The 12950-nt window shown below is 36.4% G+C and overlaps 1 protein-coding gene across 1 annotated transcript in view; it reads left to right on the forward strand.

Annotated features, from left to right (window-relative positions):
- Positions 1–4322: 4322 nt before the first annotated feature.
- LOC122060009 (protein VACUOLELESS1) overlaps positions 4323–12950 on the forward strand; it is a 10199-nt gene continuing 1571 nt past the window's right edge. Inside the window, exons 1-13 of the mRNA XM_042623130.1 lie at positions 4323–5366; positions 5853–6143; positions 7936–8075; positions 8576–8681; positions 8782–8874; positions 9606–9695; positions 9799–9912; positions 10070–10177; positions 10272–10345; positions 10833–10887; positions 11083–11264; positions 12042–12171; positions 12775–12877. Coding sequence (XP_042479064.1) covers positions 4590–5366; positions 5853–6143; positions 7936–8075; positions 8576–8681; positions 8782–8874; positions 9606–9695; positions 9799–9912; positions 10070–10177; positions 10272–10345; positions 10833–10887; positions 11083–11264; positions 12042–12171; positions 12775–12877 — 2263 coding nt within the window. The 5' untranslated portion in view covers positions 4323–4589. The remainder of the gene's footprint in view (positions 5367–5852; positions 6144–7935; positions 8076–8575; positions 8682–8781; positions 8875–9605; positions 9696–9798; positions 9913–10069; positions 10178–10271; positions 10346–10832; positions 10888–11082; positions 11265–12041; positions 12172–12774; positions 12878–12950) is intronic.

Below are 12950 nucleotides of genomic sequence, written 5' to 3' on the forward strand. Positions count from 1 at the left end.
AATTGATATCAAGTATTTTACAAAAATACAATTAATAGGTGGTTTTTTTCATTTGAAACTTTTTCTAGTGCATCCCAATCTCTGATTGTAGCCAAAGCATAAAAAATTGAGCCACCTTTTCACCTCTTCTCAGAAACTCGAAAGATGATAAGAACAATAATGAAATGAAATCTTTCCAAGGGCATTGCCCATGTATAAAGAATGGAAAAATGGAAAAAGGGTTCAACACACCACTGGAACTGTTTCCAGCATTCTAATTAATTCTCTGTGACATGAACTGAAGATTTGGCATTTTGATTATTGGATAGAGGCCAACATTTATGGGGCTCTTCCCTTGTTTTTCAAATACTTTTTAAGCATTATATGATATATAAATCAAGTGGAGAAGCCAGATAGGTTTAAAATGTTAACCAATGACTAGATGATGATGGACAACATATCCACTGAAGTTGGGTAATAGACATATTGTCACTTGGCCTCATAGACAATGTTTATATGTAGAAGTTAATTTTACCTAGCTTAGCTGTTGTCCTGTTTAAATAAAGTTTACTCAGCAATATTCATAAAAATAATGCATAACACTGCAGTACAGGAAAAAAAAAAAAAAGGTGATTTTTATATCAACTAGATGATTGTGAGTAAATGGAATCATGAACTAAGAAATATTACAATAAAGTTTTGAGTGACTTTCTATTGAGATTCTAAGACCATAAAACCTTACACCTGTTTTACCTTAGCAGTTTTGCATGCTCTTCAGCAGATTTTGATTCAAATGTGTGCCCCTTGGTCTCAGCAAAGAGACTCTGAGCCTTCTCAATTAACTTTATGAGTGGATCATGAAGTGGAGATCCCTTAATCACCATTGGATCTTTTTCTAGTACCCATGACTCCTTCCACAGTAGAAAATCCACATCCTGTAAAATCAAACAACATAAAGTTACGGAGACTGATGTAAAGAAGCATCACACTGTATATACACAATGCTCCAGAGTATATGGAGACAGATGAAGGGGGAAAAAAACAGTGTAGAGTTCCTGGATGATCCCAAGGAATCTATAAAACAGAAACCAAATGAACAGATCAAGGTCCCAAATAGAGAAGCGAAAACATCCAACAACATTCTAATGTCATGTAGAATGAGGAAGTAACTCACCTTTAGTTGGATGAAGCTCACACTGGAACTGATGTATTCAATATAAAATCAGTCATTTTTGAGTTTCTGTCGTCGTTTACTGGTAGAAGTGTCAAAAGGGAATCCCTTTCTTCTCCTTCCGTTTTAAGTGGTAATTGAGTGGTTTTAGTGATGCCTACTTGAGCACAAATTTGGTTCAGGTTTCATTTAGTAGACCATTGTCCAGGATCAGGCTACATTGATACATGATCTTTTTTTAAGGCCTTGATTCTTTATAGTTTATATCCCTATTCTTCTTCTGTTTGCATTTCTTATTGAGCTAACCCATACCTGCCTATTCATCGGTCAGTTTGAGTTTAATTTAGCTAGAACCTGCAATTATGAACCATATTCAAGCACAAAGAAATGTGCCTGCTTAATTGCCCAAAACAGAATATCAACTATCTGTTCCCAAAAGTACATGACATACAGAAAATCCATCTGATGAGATACTTGGATTAGCCATATGAAATGTCCTTGTTTACATTAGCCCATATTGCATCATTCATGGCACTAGTCTATGAATTTATCTTTTGGAGGTTGGGTTCATATTTAGTTGTTAATATACAAGGATGGGTTTGAGGGTGTTGGAGTTTTGTACCATTACCATTATCAAACCGTATGGTTATTGTTTTGAAAAGGGTATCACAGCTCTGACCATTGACAGAGATAACTCCCCATAGGTACTCACCTTGACTCTATCTATCTATCTGTCTATGATAAAGTAGAAAAAAATTATGAGGGGATTGAGAAAGCAAAATAAAATAAAAATAAATAAATAAATAAATAAACTTGTTAAAAATTGCTGAGATAGATCAAGTAAAATCAAACCTGTGTTTTGCCGATGCAGAACAAATCCATGGCTAATGTGGTTGCAGAGGTATTTGTCCCTCAAAATCCAATTATCTCTGAAACCCTGTTCAGCAATTCGAAATGCCCCTGGGAAGGGCTTCCCACATACCTATAGGTTGAACTTTTTAGTCCCACATCGGCTGCATTTTAAAATCTGTAAAGGTATTAGAACTTTGTTCTTAGGATCTGGCTCATCTAAGCCTCAGGACGGAGTGATTGGGTCATGATTAATGTAATCACGGCCCAGGAAAGTCCCCGGGCCATGACCGCAGAGATGCGGCCTCGGAAGCGAGGATACTTCGGATGGGGTTATCGGTTCGCCTTTGCTGCGAAGGGCTGAGACAAGTGTGGAGCCTTCGATTTCCCACGAAGGAATTTGGCTGTTTGTTAAACAGTAATTCACTCTATCCGACGGGATCAACTGAACGGGGCTTACGATCCTGTGGCTACCTTTTTCTTCAATCAAACAAAGACTTTTATTTGCACAAATTTTGGGCTGATATTGGTTTTTATCGGGCTATAATGATTTTTTTAAGTTTTATTCAATTCACTGCTCATAAAATATTAGATTGTTTATTTACAAGGTAATTAAAAAAAATGAATAAAAATTTTTAAATCTAAAAAAAAAAAACTTTAATAATCATTATTAAACTTGATTTGATTGACCGTCTCCTTCAAATCCTAAAATTAAAAAAAATATATTGATTGTTCAGTTGTAGGGAAAATTAAAAGAAAAATAAATAAAATAAGTAAGGATATGAATTAGAAATCGATTATCGAAACTAAATTGAGCTGTTTACATTGAAATCACAAAACGGTTTAGTAATGGTTCAGCCCTGGTTTCAAATTTCAGGCCGATTATCTAAACGGGTTGAAACCAAACCTAGCTATTTAATCCATTGATTTTAAGCCGAATTGAAACAGTGAAAACTGAACTGTATGAACCATCAGAACCAATCCGATTAACCTGTTTAAAGATAAAATAAGGTGGTTGAAAAATATCATTAGTATCTCATTTAATTCAAAGATTGAGTGTTACAAACCTGCAAGTAATTCTAGTGGTAGCTTACTGATTGTTTGGAATGTCAATTAAATTAATCTAACGCACCATAAAAATGTAATTTTTGCTTATACCATGGCATATTAAATATGTATTTTCCAATATTATAACACATTATTTGGGGGAAGAAAAAAATCCCTATTATAAACATTACTTACTGACTTGTTATATACGTTTAAGACTGTTTTCTATCAAATTATTTTTTTTTACTTAGTTGTTTGGTTGTTTTAACAAAATATAACAGTTTGCATTTCACATTCTCAAGATTGAATTGTTTATCACTAAAAGCAAATTTTAGTAAACATGCGAATAAACTAGCAAACCGATTATTAACCGTTTAGAAACCGTATGGAATCAATCGAAATCGAAACAGTTTAAAAACCATAGAAACCGAAACTGTTTGTTAAATGACTGCGGTTTCAGAAAATGCAACCATTTAGTAAATGGTATGATTTTGATTTCAACCAAAATATATGTGAACTGAACCGAACCAAATCGAACCGAATCATTTGACACCCTTAACTGAACCAATTAACATCAAAATAAGTAGGGAAGTTTTTCCTTATTTTTAAGAAAAAGAGAGACTACAATAATTTTGAGTATACAACAAAACCGAAAGTACATGACTGTACATGACTGAAATTACATGATTGTGAACTTTCATTGGCAGTATATTCTATTTATTGAATTTTTTAATTTCTTACATAATGTATTAATAATATTTGATACTTAATGGGAAGGGTTTGAACATGAAACACATTTATGCATCACACCAAGCTTTAGGCTAGATTTTAAGAGATTGTTTGGAATACTCTTGTGAGGAGAGAAAATATTGAATGCGAAAAATTCATTTCTATAAAGAAGCAAGGAAAATGAAATGACATAGATGAATCAACCATTATCTAGTTCTCCTCCCCCTCACTCCTCATCCACCCAATCACATACACCTCATAAAAAATTTTCATTTATGAAAATTAAACCCTTATTGATCGATTCAATTATATATCGTATCATTCACCTAAAGCTAGGCCGTTTACTTAAACAGATATTCACGTGCAAGGCTTCCAAATGATAAGCCCAACTAGGCCCAACCAAGATTGACCTGCCCGACCGATTTGACACCCATCGTACTGGATCGGTGGTTTCAAACGTGAGTGTGACTGGTGAGGCGCGACTCAGAAGCTAGGAGACTCAGGACTCGTGAGTTTGTGAATGCCAATTATAGGGAAGAAGGAAAATTAATTTCCCATTCATGTCTTCACGGCGCAATTAAGTTCAGAAATTCCTTTTCCTTCTCTTCCCAATTCGTTCCCTGACATAGAAATTGGTGATTAACCATTAGCGATGGAGTCTGTGGTTTGATAATAATCAATCACACAGACCAGATTCTAGGGTTTTTTTCTTCTTCTTTTCATTCGAAAATACGAACATGTTTCGTTCTTCTCTGCAAACGGCAAGATATCTCTGATAATTTAAACCCTGAATTCTAGCCTTTAGAATCCTTAAATGGCGGCTGTATCAGTAGCTGCAGAATGGCAGCTCCTCTACAACCGCTATTACCGCAAACCAGAGATCTACACAATGCAGTGGAAGCACATGGATCTCAATCGCAACAAGGTAGCCTGTGCTCCCTTCGGAGGACCCATCGCAGTCATCCGTGACGACTCCAAGATCGTTCAGTTATACGCAGAATCAGCCCTTCGCAAGCTTCGCATATTCAATTGTGCCGGAGTTCAGCTCTCCGAGACCGTTTGGAAGAACCCAGGTGGACGTCTTGTGGGTATGGCATGGACCGACGATCAGACTCTAGTCTGTGTCGTTCAGGACGGCACAGTGTACCGTTATAACATCCACGCAGAGCTCCAAGAACCAAACATCTCCATGGGTAAGGAGTGTTTTGAGCAGAATGTGGTTGAGTGCGTGTTTTGGGGGAATGGAATGGTTTGTATCACCGAAGCGTACCAGATTTTCTGTATTCCTGATTTCAATAATCCAAAGCCATGTAAGCTTGCTGAGACGACAATTGAAGAGTTGCCGCTGTGTATGGCGGTGATTGAGCCACAGCATACGATGTCGGGGAATGTGGAGGTTCTGCTTGCGGTGAATGATCATGTTTTTCTTGTTGAAGAGGAATCGACTCAGCAGCTTGGGGATGGGGTGGGTCCGTTGCAAAAAATGGTGGTGTCACGAAATGGGAAGTTGCTTGCTTCGTTTACACATGACGGGCGGCTTCTGGTCATCTCTACTGATTTCTCAAAGATCATTTTTGAGTATAATTGCGAGGTCAGTTTTGAATTTTTCTGTTCATACTTATACTATAAAAAAATTAGAACGAGATAGCCTTGAATAGTGAAAACTTGCACCTTGATCGTTGGCATCGTTTCCCTTTGTCACTTGATTGAATCTTGTTCAATAGGATACTATGGTAACTCTTTGTAGTATTCCACATAATTTTTATCCATATATTCGATGACAACTTAAATTTTGAAGCAATTCAGTGCTGAATTGGAGAAAGAATGCTGAACTTATTCATACCTCAAATATGTTTTTACTTTTTTTTCTGCGAAATTGCCTTTCTCTTTGCCCCCTTTATTTCATTAAAGGGTTTTGTTTCTTTTTTTCTTTTCCTTGTGAAATAGTGGAAATTTTGGTTTTGGTTGTATTCGGCATTGCTTTTTGAGAATGGTTTTGATGGCATCCTTGACAGTATATTGCACTTAATGTTGCAACAACTTATTGGGCCACAATACTTTTACTTTCATATTGCAGTCAGCCTTGCCTCCAGAGCAGTTAGCTTGGTGTGGAATGGACAGTGTGCTACTTTATTGGGATGATATGCTTTTGATGGTGGGTCCTTATGGAGATCCAGTGCGTTATCTGTATGATGAACCTATTATTCTTATCCCAGAATGTGATGGAGTGAGGATTGTTACAAATACAAGTATGGAATACTTACAACGAGTTCCAGATTCTACCGTGTCTATATTTAAGATTGGAAGTACACTACCTGCAGCTTTATTATACGATGCGTTGGATCACTTTGACAGACGTAGTGCGAAGGTATGTTTCTTTTTATTCGCAAATTGAATGACAAGCTCATTGTGGCTAAGACTGCAGTGCACAATCACTGAAGTAACTGTAGGAAATTTTTTTAACTGAAATACTGCCCAAAATTTTATGTGGACAATAAGAAAATAAATGCTACATGCAAGGTGCTTTTATTTTTCTATGTGTGTATTTATTGACACACATGTATTCTATCGATTCTACACTTCTGTTATTCCTTTCCATAAATGAAGTAAAAATGGTGCTAAAGAAAGTAGACACAATATTTCAATTTGATCTATTGTTGAGCTATTTAAGTAACTTGAAGATATTGGGTTAATAATTCTCTATTAGAATGTACTATGTTATGGTCATATGAAGATGTTGAAGATGAAGAATTTGGGAATTCACGATATACTAAGACAGCTTTTGTGCTTTGGTTTAACTGTGGTTAAATTTGTATCATTTTGTATCTAATTGTAAGGTTTTTAATAGTTTTAGATTCAGTAAGACAGCAAGTAACTAAAACCAACCCACAAGTAGGACAGTAAGGGTATAATTTCCAACTACAAAAGGGAACCTACGCTTGGATCAAGCCGTATTCTGGTTGACTGTGGGAAATAGGTAGAAGAACAGTACTTCCAAAGTTTGAGGATGATCCAAGGGTTAGATATGTTGCTATGATAGAGAGAACAAAATATAAAGTAGGCCTTTAATTTAGCAACAACCAAGATCTAACACCAAATTATAATCAAGAGTTGGGATTGATGGCTGAATACATCTCTCCAAGTATGCCATCAAACTGATGGTTAGATTGAAATATAGGAGCAAGACCTGAAATTAGTTGGTAAGGAAAAATTTATTAACATACTAACTTGTAGCAGAGCTAACCATTAGATGGGGCTGAGATTATGGTTGATGGAATGTCTCAAAGGGTGGACTCTACCCTCAAAGCAATGGCTAATTCTGATAGCCTGAATAGGAGTTGTTGAGGACTGAAAGGTCTGCTGCAATATAACACCACAAGGAAGGTGCCTCAGGACAGAGATGATGTAACAGGGTCTTCTCCGTGTGGTATGATGTGATCCTGGGTCGGAAACCCATAAATTGGATCACTATGGGCCCACCAAAGAACAAATAATTCAATTCTAAAAATCAGTGACTCTCTTGTAATTTCAGAAGCAAGCATGCACCTTATATATAAAGTAACAAGTCAAAGGGTCAAACTGTAAAGAGAACTTAGAAGTGGAGGGCTTTTCTTGGAACTAAACTAATGATGGGAATAAAGTAACAGATTTGGAGAGATGAGGGGTTTTCTGTAAATAAGAAAAAAAGTGTCTTTAATAATAAGATATGATCTTGGGTTTTTGTGAGTTATGATTTCCTTATTCTCTGGTATTCACACTGTTACGTTATCAGTAGAGTCCGTAGAAACATAGGACACCTGGTTTTGACCCTAGCATCATTTAGTAGGTGGGTGATTTACTTGGTTAAGAATGCATAGTAGGTAACTGAGAACTCAAGCACAACATGGTGAATTTTGGTGAAGCTGCATGATGTACAGGAGGGTCATTTAGGAAATTTCTGTTGCCATCCTATTGTGATTATTCATTGATTAAGGATTTAGATTCTCCTTGAGATGTTAAATATCCTACTTTGGAAAACTTGAAGATTTTAAATGACAGATTTATACATATGGACCAATTAGTGTTCGGATGATTTTTCCGATAGATTTATTTATTTATTTTTATGTAATATCCAAAAAATTTTGTTGGGAGCTTCTATATAACTCTACCATCTTTGACAGGCAGATGAAAATTTGCGTTTGATTCGATCCTCTTTGCCTGAGGCAGTTGAAGCATGCATTGATGCTGCTGGTCATGAGTTTGATGTCTCTCGCCAGCGAACTCTATTAAGAGCGGCTAGCTATGGCCAAGCATTTTGTAGGTTAGTCTTTTAAGAGCTTTCCCAGTTTTGTTTTACTAGAAGTGCAAGTTAGAACTTTTGGAAAGAACCCACATGCATTTTTCATTTGAAATATTCCTTTCATGATTGAGCATGGAATGTAGGGTTAACCTATTTAGGTTTAGGGTTGTATTACTTGTTTTGTTTTCATGACAGGATTGATTTTATGAAGCAAAATTACTTTTTCCTTTGTTCTGAAACCATTTTGTTGGAGTGAAATAAAAAATGTAGTTTTCTGGTCACTTCAGTTCTTCTGGCATAATTTTTTTCCTGATGTGGTCTTTGTCTGGTAATACCTAAGGTTATATTTTTTGGGTGAATGCCTCTAAGGTTATAATATGTGCCCTTCTTCATGGTTTGTCGTTCAAACTGTGTAATCATCTTGCAATTATCTAAACCATATCCTTTTTAGTATTTTAAGGTATTAAAACACAAAATTCTGATTTGCACTCTCGGTAATGATATCCAGTTGGCTTTGGCAGCAATAATCAACGTGACCGGTTTCAAGAGATGTGCAAAACATTACGAATGCTAAATGCTGTGCGCAACTATGAGATTGGTATTCCCCTTAGCATTCAGCAATACAAGGTCTTCAGTACTTACTTAATCTATCTGCCTTGTGTATTACACTTACTGAATTCAATTGCTTATTATCTCTGACTATTCCTTCTGTACTTGCCCTTTTCAGTTGCTTACTGCGGCAGTCCTGATTGGTCGTTTAATAAATGCTCACCGACACCTTCTTGCACTGCGGATATCCGAGTATCTTGGCCTGAACCAGGTAAGCTTCTGGAATTTTAGTTTTGTAGATTGCCTACTTTTAAGAATAAGAGTTCATTTTAAAATTTCTTCCCATATCTACCCTCTTATCAGTTTCAGAGACCAACACTGTATAAGCCTACATAGTTTTCACATTTTCCATCTTGGGCACCACATAATGCTTGTCTATATCCCACATTAAGCATTATTCTCACTGGCTCTTTTATTGGTTTTTTTCCCCCATTCCTTTATTTCCAGCAACTCAGGCTGTCCAGTTATCTACTTATAAAGTTCTTCCTGTTTAACTAGTATTATACTTATTTTCAGTTGGCAGGTCCTCCTGCTCCTTGCTTATTTATTTTGCACACAAATTTTGCCTTGTTTTCTTCTTCTTGTGCAACCAAACAATCTAATTGAAAGATTTATTTACCAATCACACTGAAGTTTTGCGTCCATGGTAAATTCTCATAAGTTAATAATACCCAAGAAGTGATGATATAATCCCAAATATTCAAGAGCTTTGTTTACATTATAAATTCTAACTTGTCTTCTGCATACATGCAAGCATTACTGTCCAAATCCCTCACCTGATGGTTAATATGTAGACATGGTATTCGGATATGTGTGCCCAAGTCTCTCATATACTACTTACTTAAAATAGTTATGTTAACTTTCTTACCTTTCCCTGTTGAAAGCAAAGCATCATTTTCCATAGAAGTCTATGTAATTTTCTTTTTAATTTGTCTTGTGCAGGAGGTGGTAATAATGCACTGGGCTTGTGCAAAAATAACAGCTTCCTTAGCTATTCATGATGCCGCTCTTCTTGAAATCTTACTTGATAAGGTTTGTGTTTCCCCACATTTTAGTCAAGTTATGCAAAAAGTCTTCATGGTATTCCTCCAAAAACTACTTCATGTGACTTCTGAAGCGATGCTTTGAATTTCAGCTGAAACTATGCAAAGGGATGTCTTATGCAGCGGTTGCTGCACATGCAGATAAGAGTGGACGCCGAAAATTAGCTGCAATGCTTGTTGAACATGAACCACGCTCATCCAAGCAGGTTATTTTGTAATCTTTTTGTGATGAAGAAAATATCTATTTGCCCCTTCATTGTCAATTCACTCACTCAGAAATTGTTCAGATTTTATAAATGATGATACTGCAGTAAGTTTCTAGAAACTTTAAACAGTATAGTCACTATCATTCTTGTTTTCCAGGTCCCATTATTGTTGAGCATAGGTGAGGAAGACACAGCGTTAAGCAAGGCTACTGACAGCGGCGACACTGACCTTGTTTATCTCGTTCTTTTTCATATCTGGCAGAAGGTATTACCTACAGCATTTTGTACATTACATCAATGAAGCTGCTGACATCGGATTTCACCTTTACCATGATTTTCTTGTATTTTCTTACTTGTAGAAGCTCCCCCTGGAATTTTTCAGTATGATTCAAGTGAGGCCTCTGGCTCGTGATCTCTTTATAACATATGCACGGTAATTTGTGCTCTACAGCATCATATAGTTATTTTAGATATTTCTTTTCCATTTTTTTAAAATCAGCATTTTGATCAGAAGGAAAAATATTTTGTATTCCTATATATGTGAAGCAAAAAAATAGGTGCATATGTTTGTGTCTTTGCTAGGAGATGAGCTCCTTGTATACAATAAAATGTATATGTAAATATAAAAGGACATGCCCATGGTCTTGTGCTTCACTCTAAATCTCAGTAGTCTTTTGTGCTTCACTTTAAAGTTCAGGGTTTGAGTCATTCCCAAAGCTCAGGTGTATGGGTGAGCTGTTCATAAGTGAGTTCAATTGCTTGGCAAATCTTTGACCCTGGAGTTCTATCTTACCATACTTTTACCCGTTTTGATGGTCTTCTTTCGAACTGTTGTAGTCCAAACTACCATTGAATTTGTCTTTCTTCCAGGGACCTTAGTTTTGCATTGTATGTTCATTCACTAATCCTTTGCCTTTCAGGTGTTATAAGCATGAATTCCTGAAGGATTTCTTCCTCTCGACCGGACAGCTTCAAGTAAGTTTGAGATGTTTGACCAGCTCTATGGATTGAAACTAGTCAATTTGTTTTCCTTAGAACCATGAGGGTTTCTTGAATTGTAGATATTCATGCACAAGGAGTTATCTTCTACTTTACCATGATCAATTATGAGCTAAAGTTTGGGGAGACCCTTTTATTCTTGTAATGCAACTTTATGCCGTTTGATTTTAGGATGTGGCTTTTCTATTGTGGAAAGAGTCATGGGAGCTAACAAAAAATCCAATGGCGAGTAAGGGATCTCCACTTCATGGTCCACGAATAAAGTTAATTGAGAAGGCTCAGAGTCTCTTTGCAGAGACCAAGGAGCACACATTTGAATCAAAAGCTGCTGAAGAGCATGCAAAACTGCTAAGGTAAAACGGATGTAGGGTGTCGTGGTCTTAGAATCTCATTAGAAATTCTTTCACTTCATTGTGATTTCTTAGTTCCTGATTCCATTTATTCATTATCATCTAATTGATATAAAGGGTATTTTTATTTATTGGGAAATATGTCACGGTCGCGGTAGCACGCAGATATAGCATGAGTTCACTTATACCATGCTGAATCGACGAAGTTCTTCTAGTCTTCTTGTTTGTTCAGGAGTTTCAAATCTTCATTTGAGTCCTTTGTTTGGAGCACATACACTTTTAAAGCATAATCTTCTGTGCATTGTGTCCAACGCTTCTTGCCATATGGAGTTCATTTGTACTAGTGTAGGTAGCTTATCTTGCTGTTGGCTCTGGAAGGGGCATCCTCACACAGCATGTGATACTTGTCTGGAAGAAAAGAACTGCAATTACTGTTTAGCTTCCACCTGTCATCCTGAATATCCTTAGCTCTTCTGGTATCTAATATGGTAATTGTAAGTGGAAAATCACTTCTCCCTCACATGCAATTGGCTGAGCTGATTACTAAGTTTTTTGGACACAAAATGTTAGCTCCTTACAAAATTCTCATTTCAAACGGTTGAGAAAAGCTTAATTTTCTAGTCATTGGAACTTATTTATTTAGTTCCTGATATTTACATCATATCCGTCCTACATTTGTTGAACATCCTTTTGAACTTCTGAATCTTTTTTTTTTTTGGGGGGGGGGGTGTTGGGGTTGGTTTTCTGCAGTTTTGGATCTTACTGTTGCTGTTATTGCAGAATTCAACATGAATTAGAAGTGACCACAAAGCAGGCCATATTTGTTGATTCAAGTATCAGTGATACAATCCGCACCTGTATTGTTCTGGGAAACCATCGAGCTGCAATGAAAGTCAAAACCGAATTTAAGGTTTGTTTCCTGTAGTGCAGCATCATGCATTATTCTATGATTATTGTTTAATAAACTTTATTAAAACATAACAACAGCTAAGCTACGTAAGAGAAACTTGTTCATTTAAGTATGGTCTTTAAGGCAGGTACTTTCCATAACCACTGGGTATAACGGGGCAGGGATCCAGGGCACCATACCTTCCAGCCTGCATCGCTATAATTGCTATGGCAATATATTTATTATCCAACTTCAGTAGATATGTTGTCCATCATCATCTAGTCATTGGTTACAATTTTTAACCTTTTTGGCTCCTCCATGCATGGTTGGAATGCTCTAAAAGTATTTGAAAAAAACAGGGGAAGAGCCTCATAGATGGTGGCCTGTAGCTAATGGTCAATATGCCAAATCATCAGTTCATGCGGAAGAAAATTAGTTGGAATGTTGGAAACGTTCCAGGAGTATGCCTATTATCCTTTTTTTTTTTATTCTTCATTTCTTTAAAGTTTTCATCTTGATTACTGGTTGCTACTATTGGGCAGAAGGTTCTCGTTTACATGGGCACCCATTTAGAAAGATATCATTATTATTCTTATAATTATTAAACTTTATTTCTCTTTTCAGGTTTCTGAGAAAAGGTGGTATTGGCTCAAAGTATTTGCTTTGGCTACAATCAGAGACTGGGATGCGTTAGAAAAATTTTCAAAGGAAAAAAGACCACCTATTGGTAAATATCTCTTATGTTTTTCTTGTAAAATCTTTGATATTCTGTTGCCTTATCTATCCTGCCATCTGCCCAC

Source organism: Macadamia integrifolia, chromosome 13, assembly GCF_013358625.1.
Source record: "Macadamia integrifolia cultivar HAES 741 chromosome 13, SCU_Mint_v3, whole genome shotgun sequence".
NCBI lineage: Eukaryota > Viridiplantae > Streptophyta > Magnoliopsida > Proteales > Proteaceae > Macadamia > Macadamia integrifolia.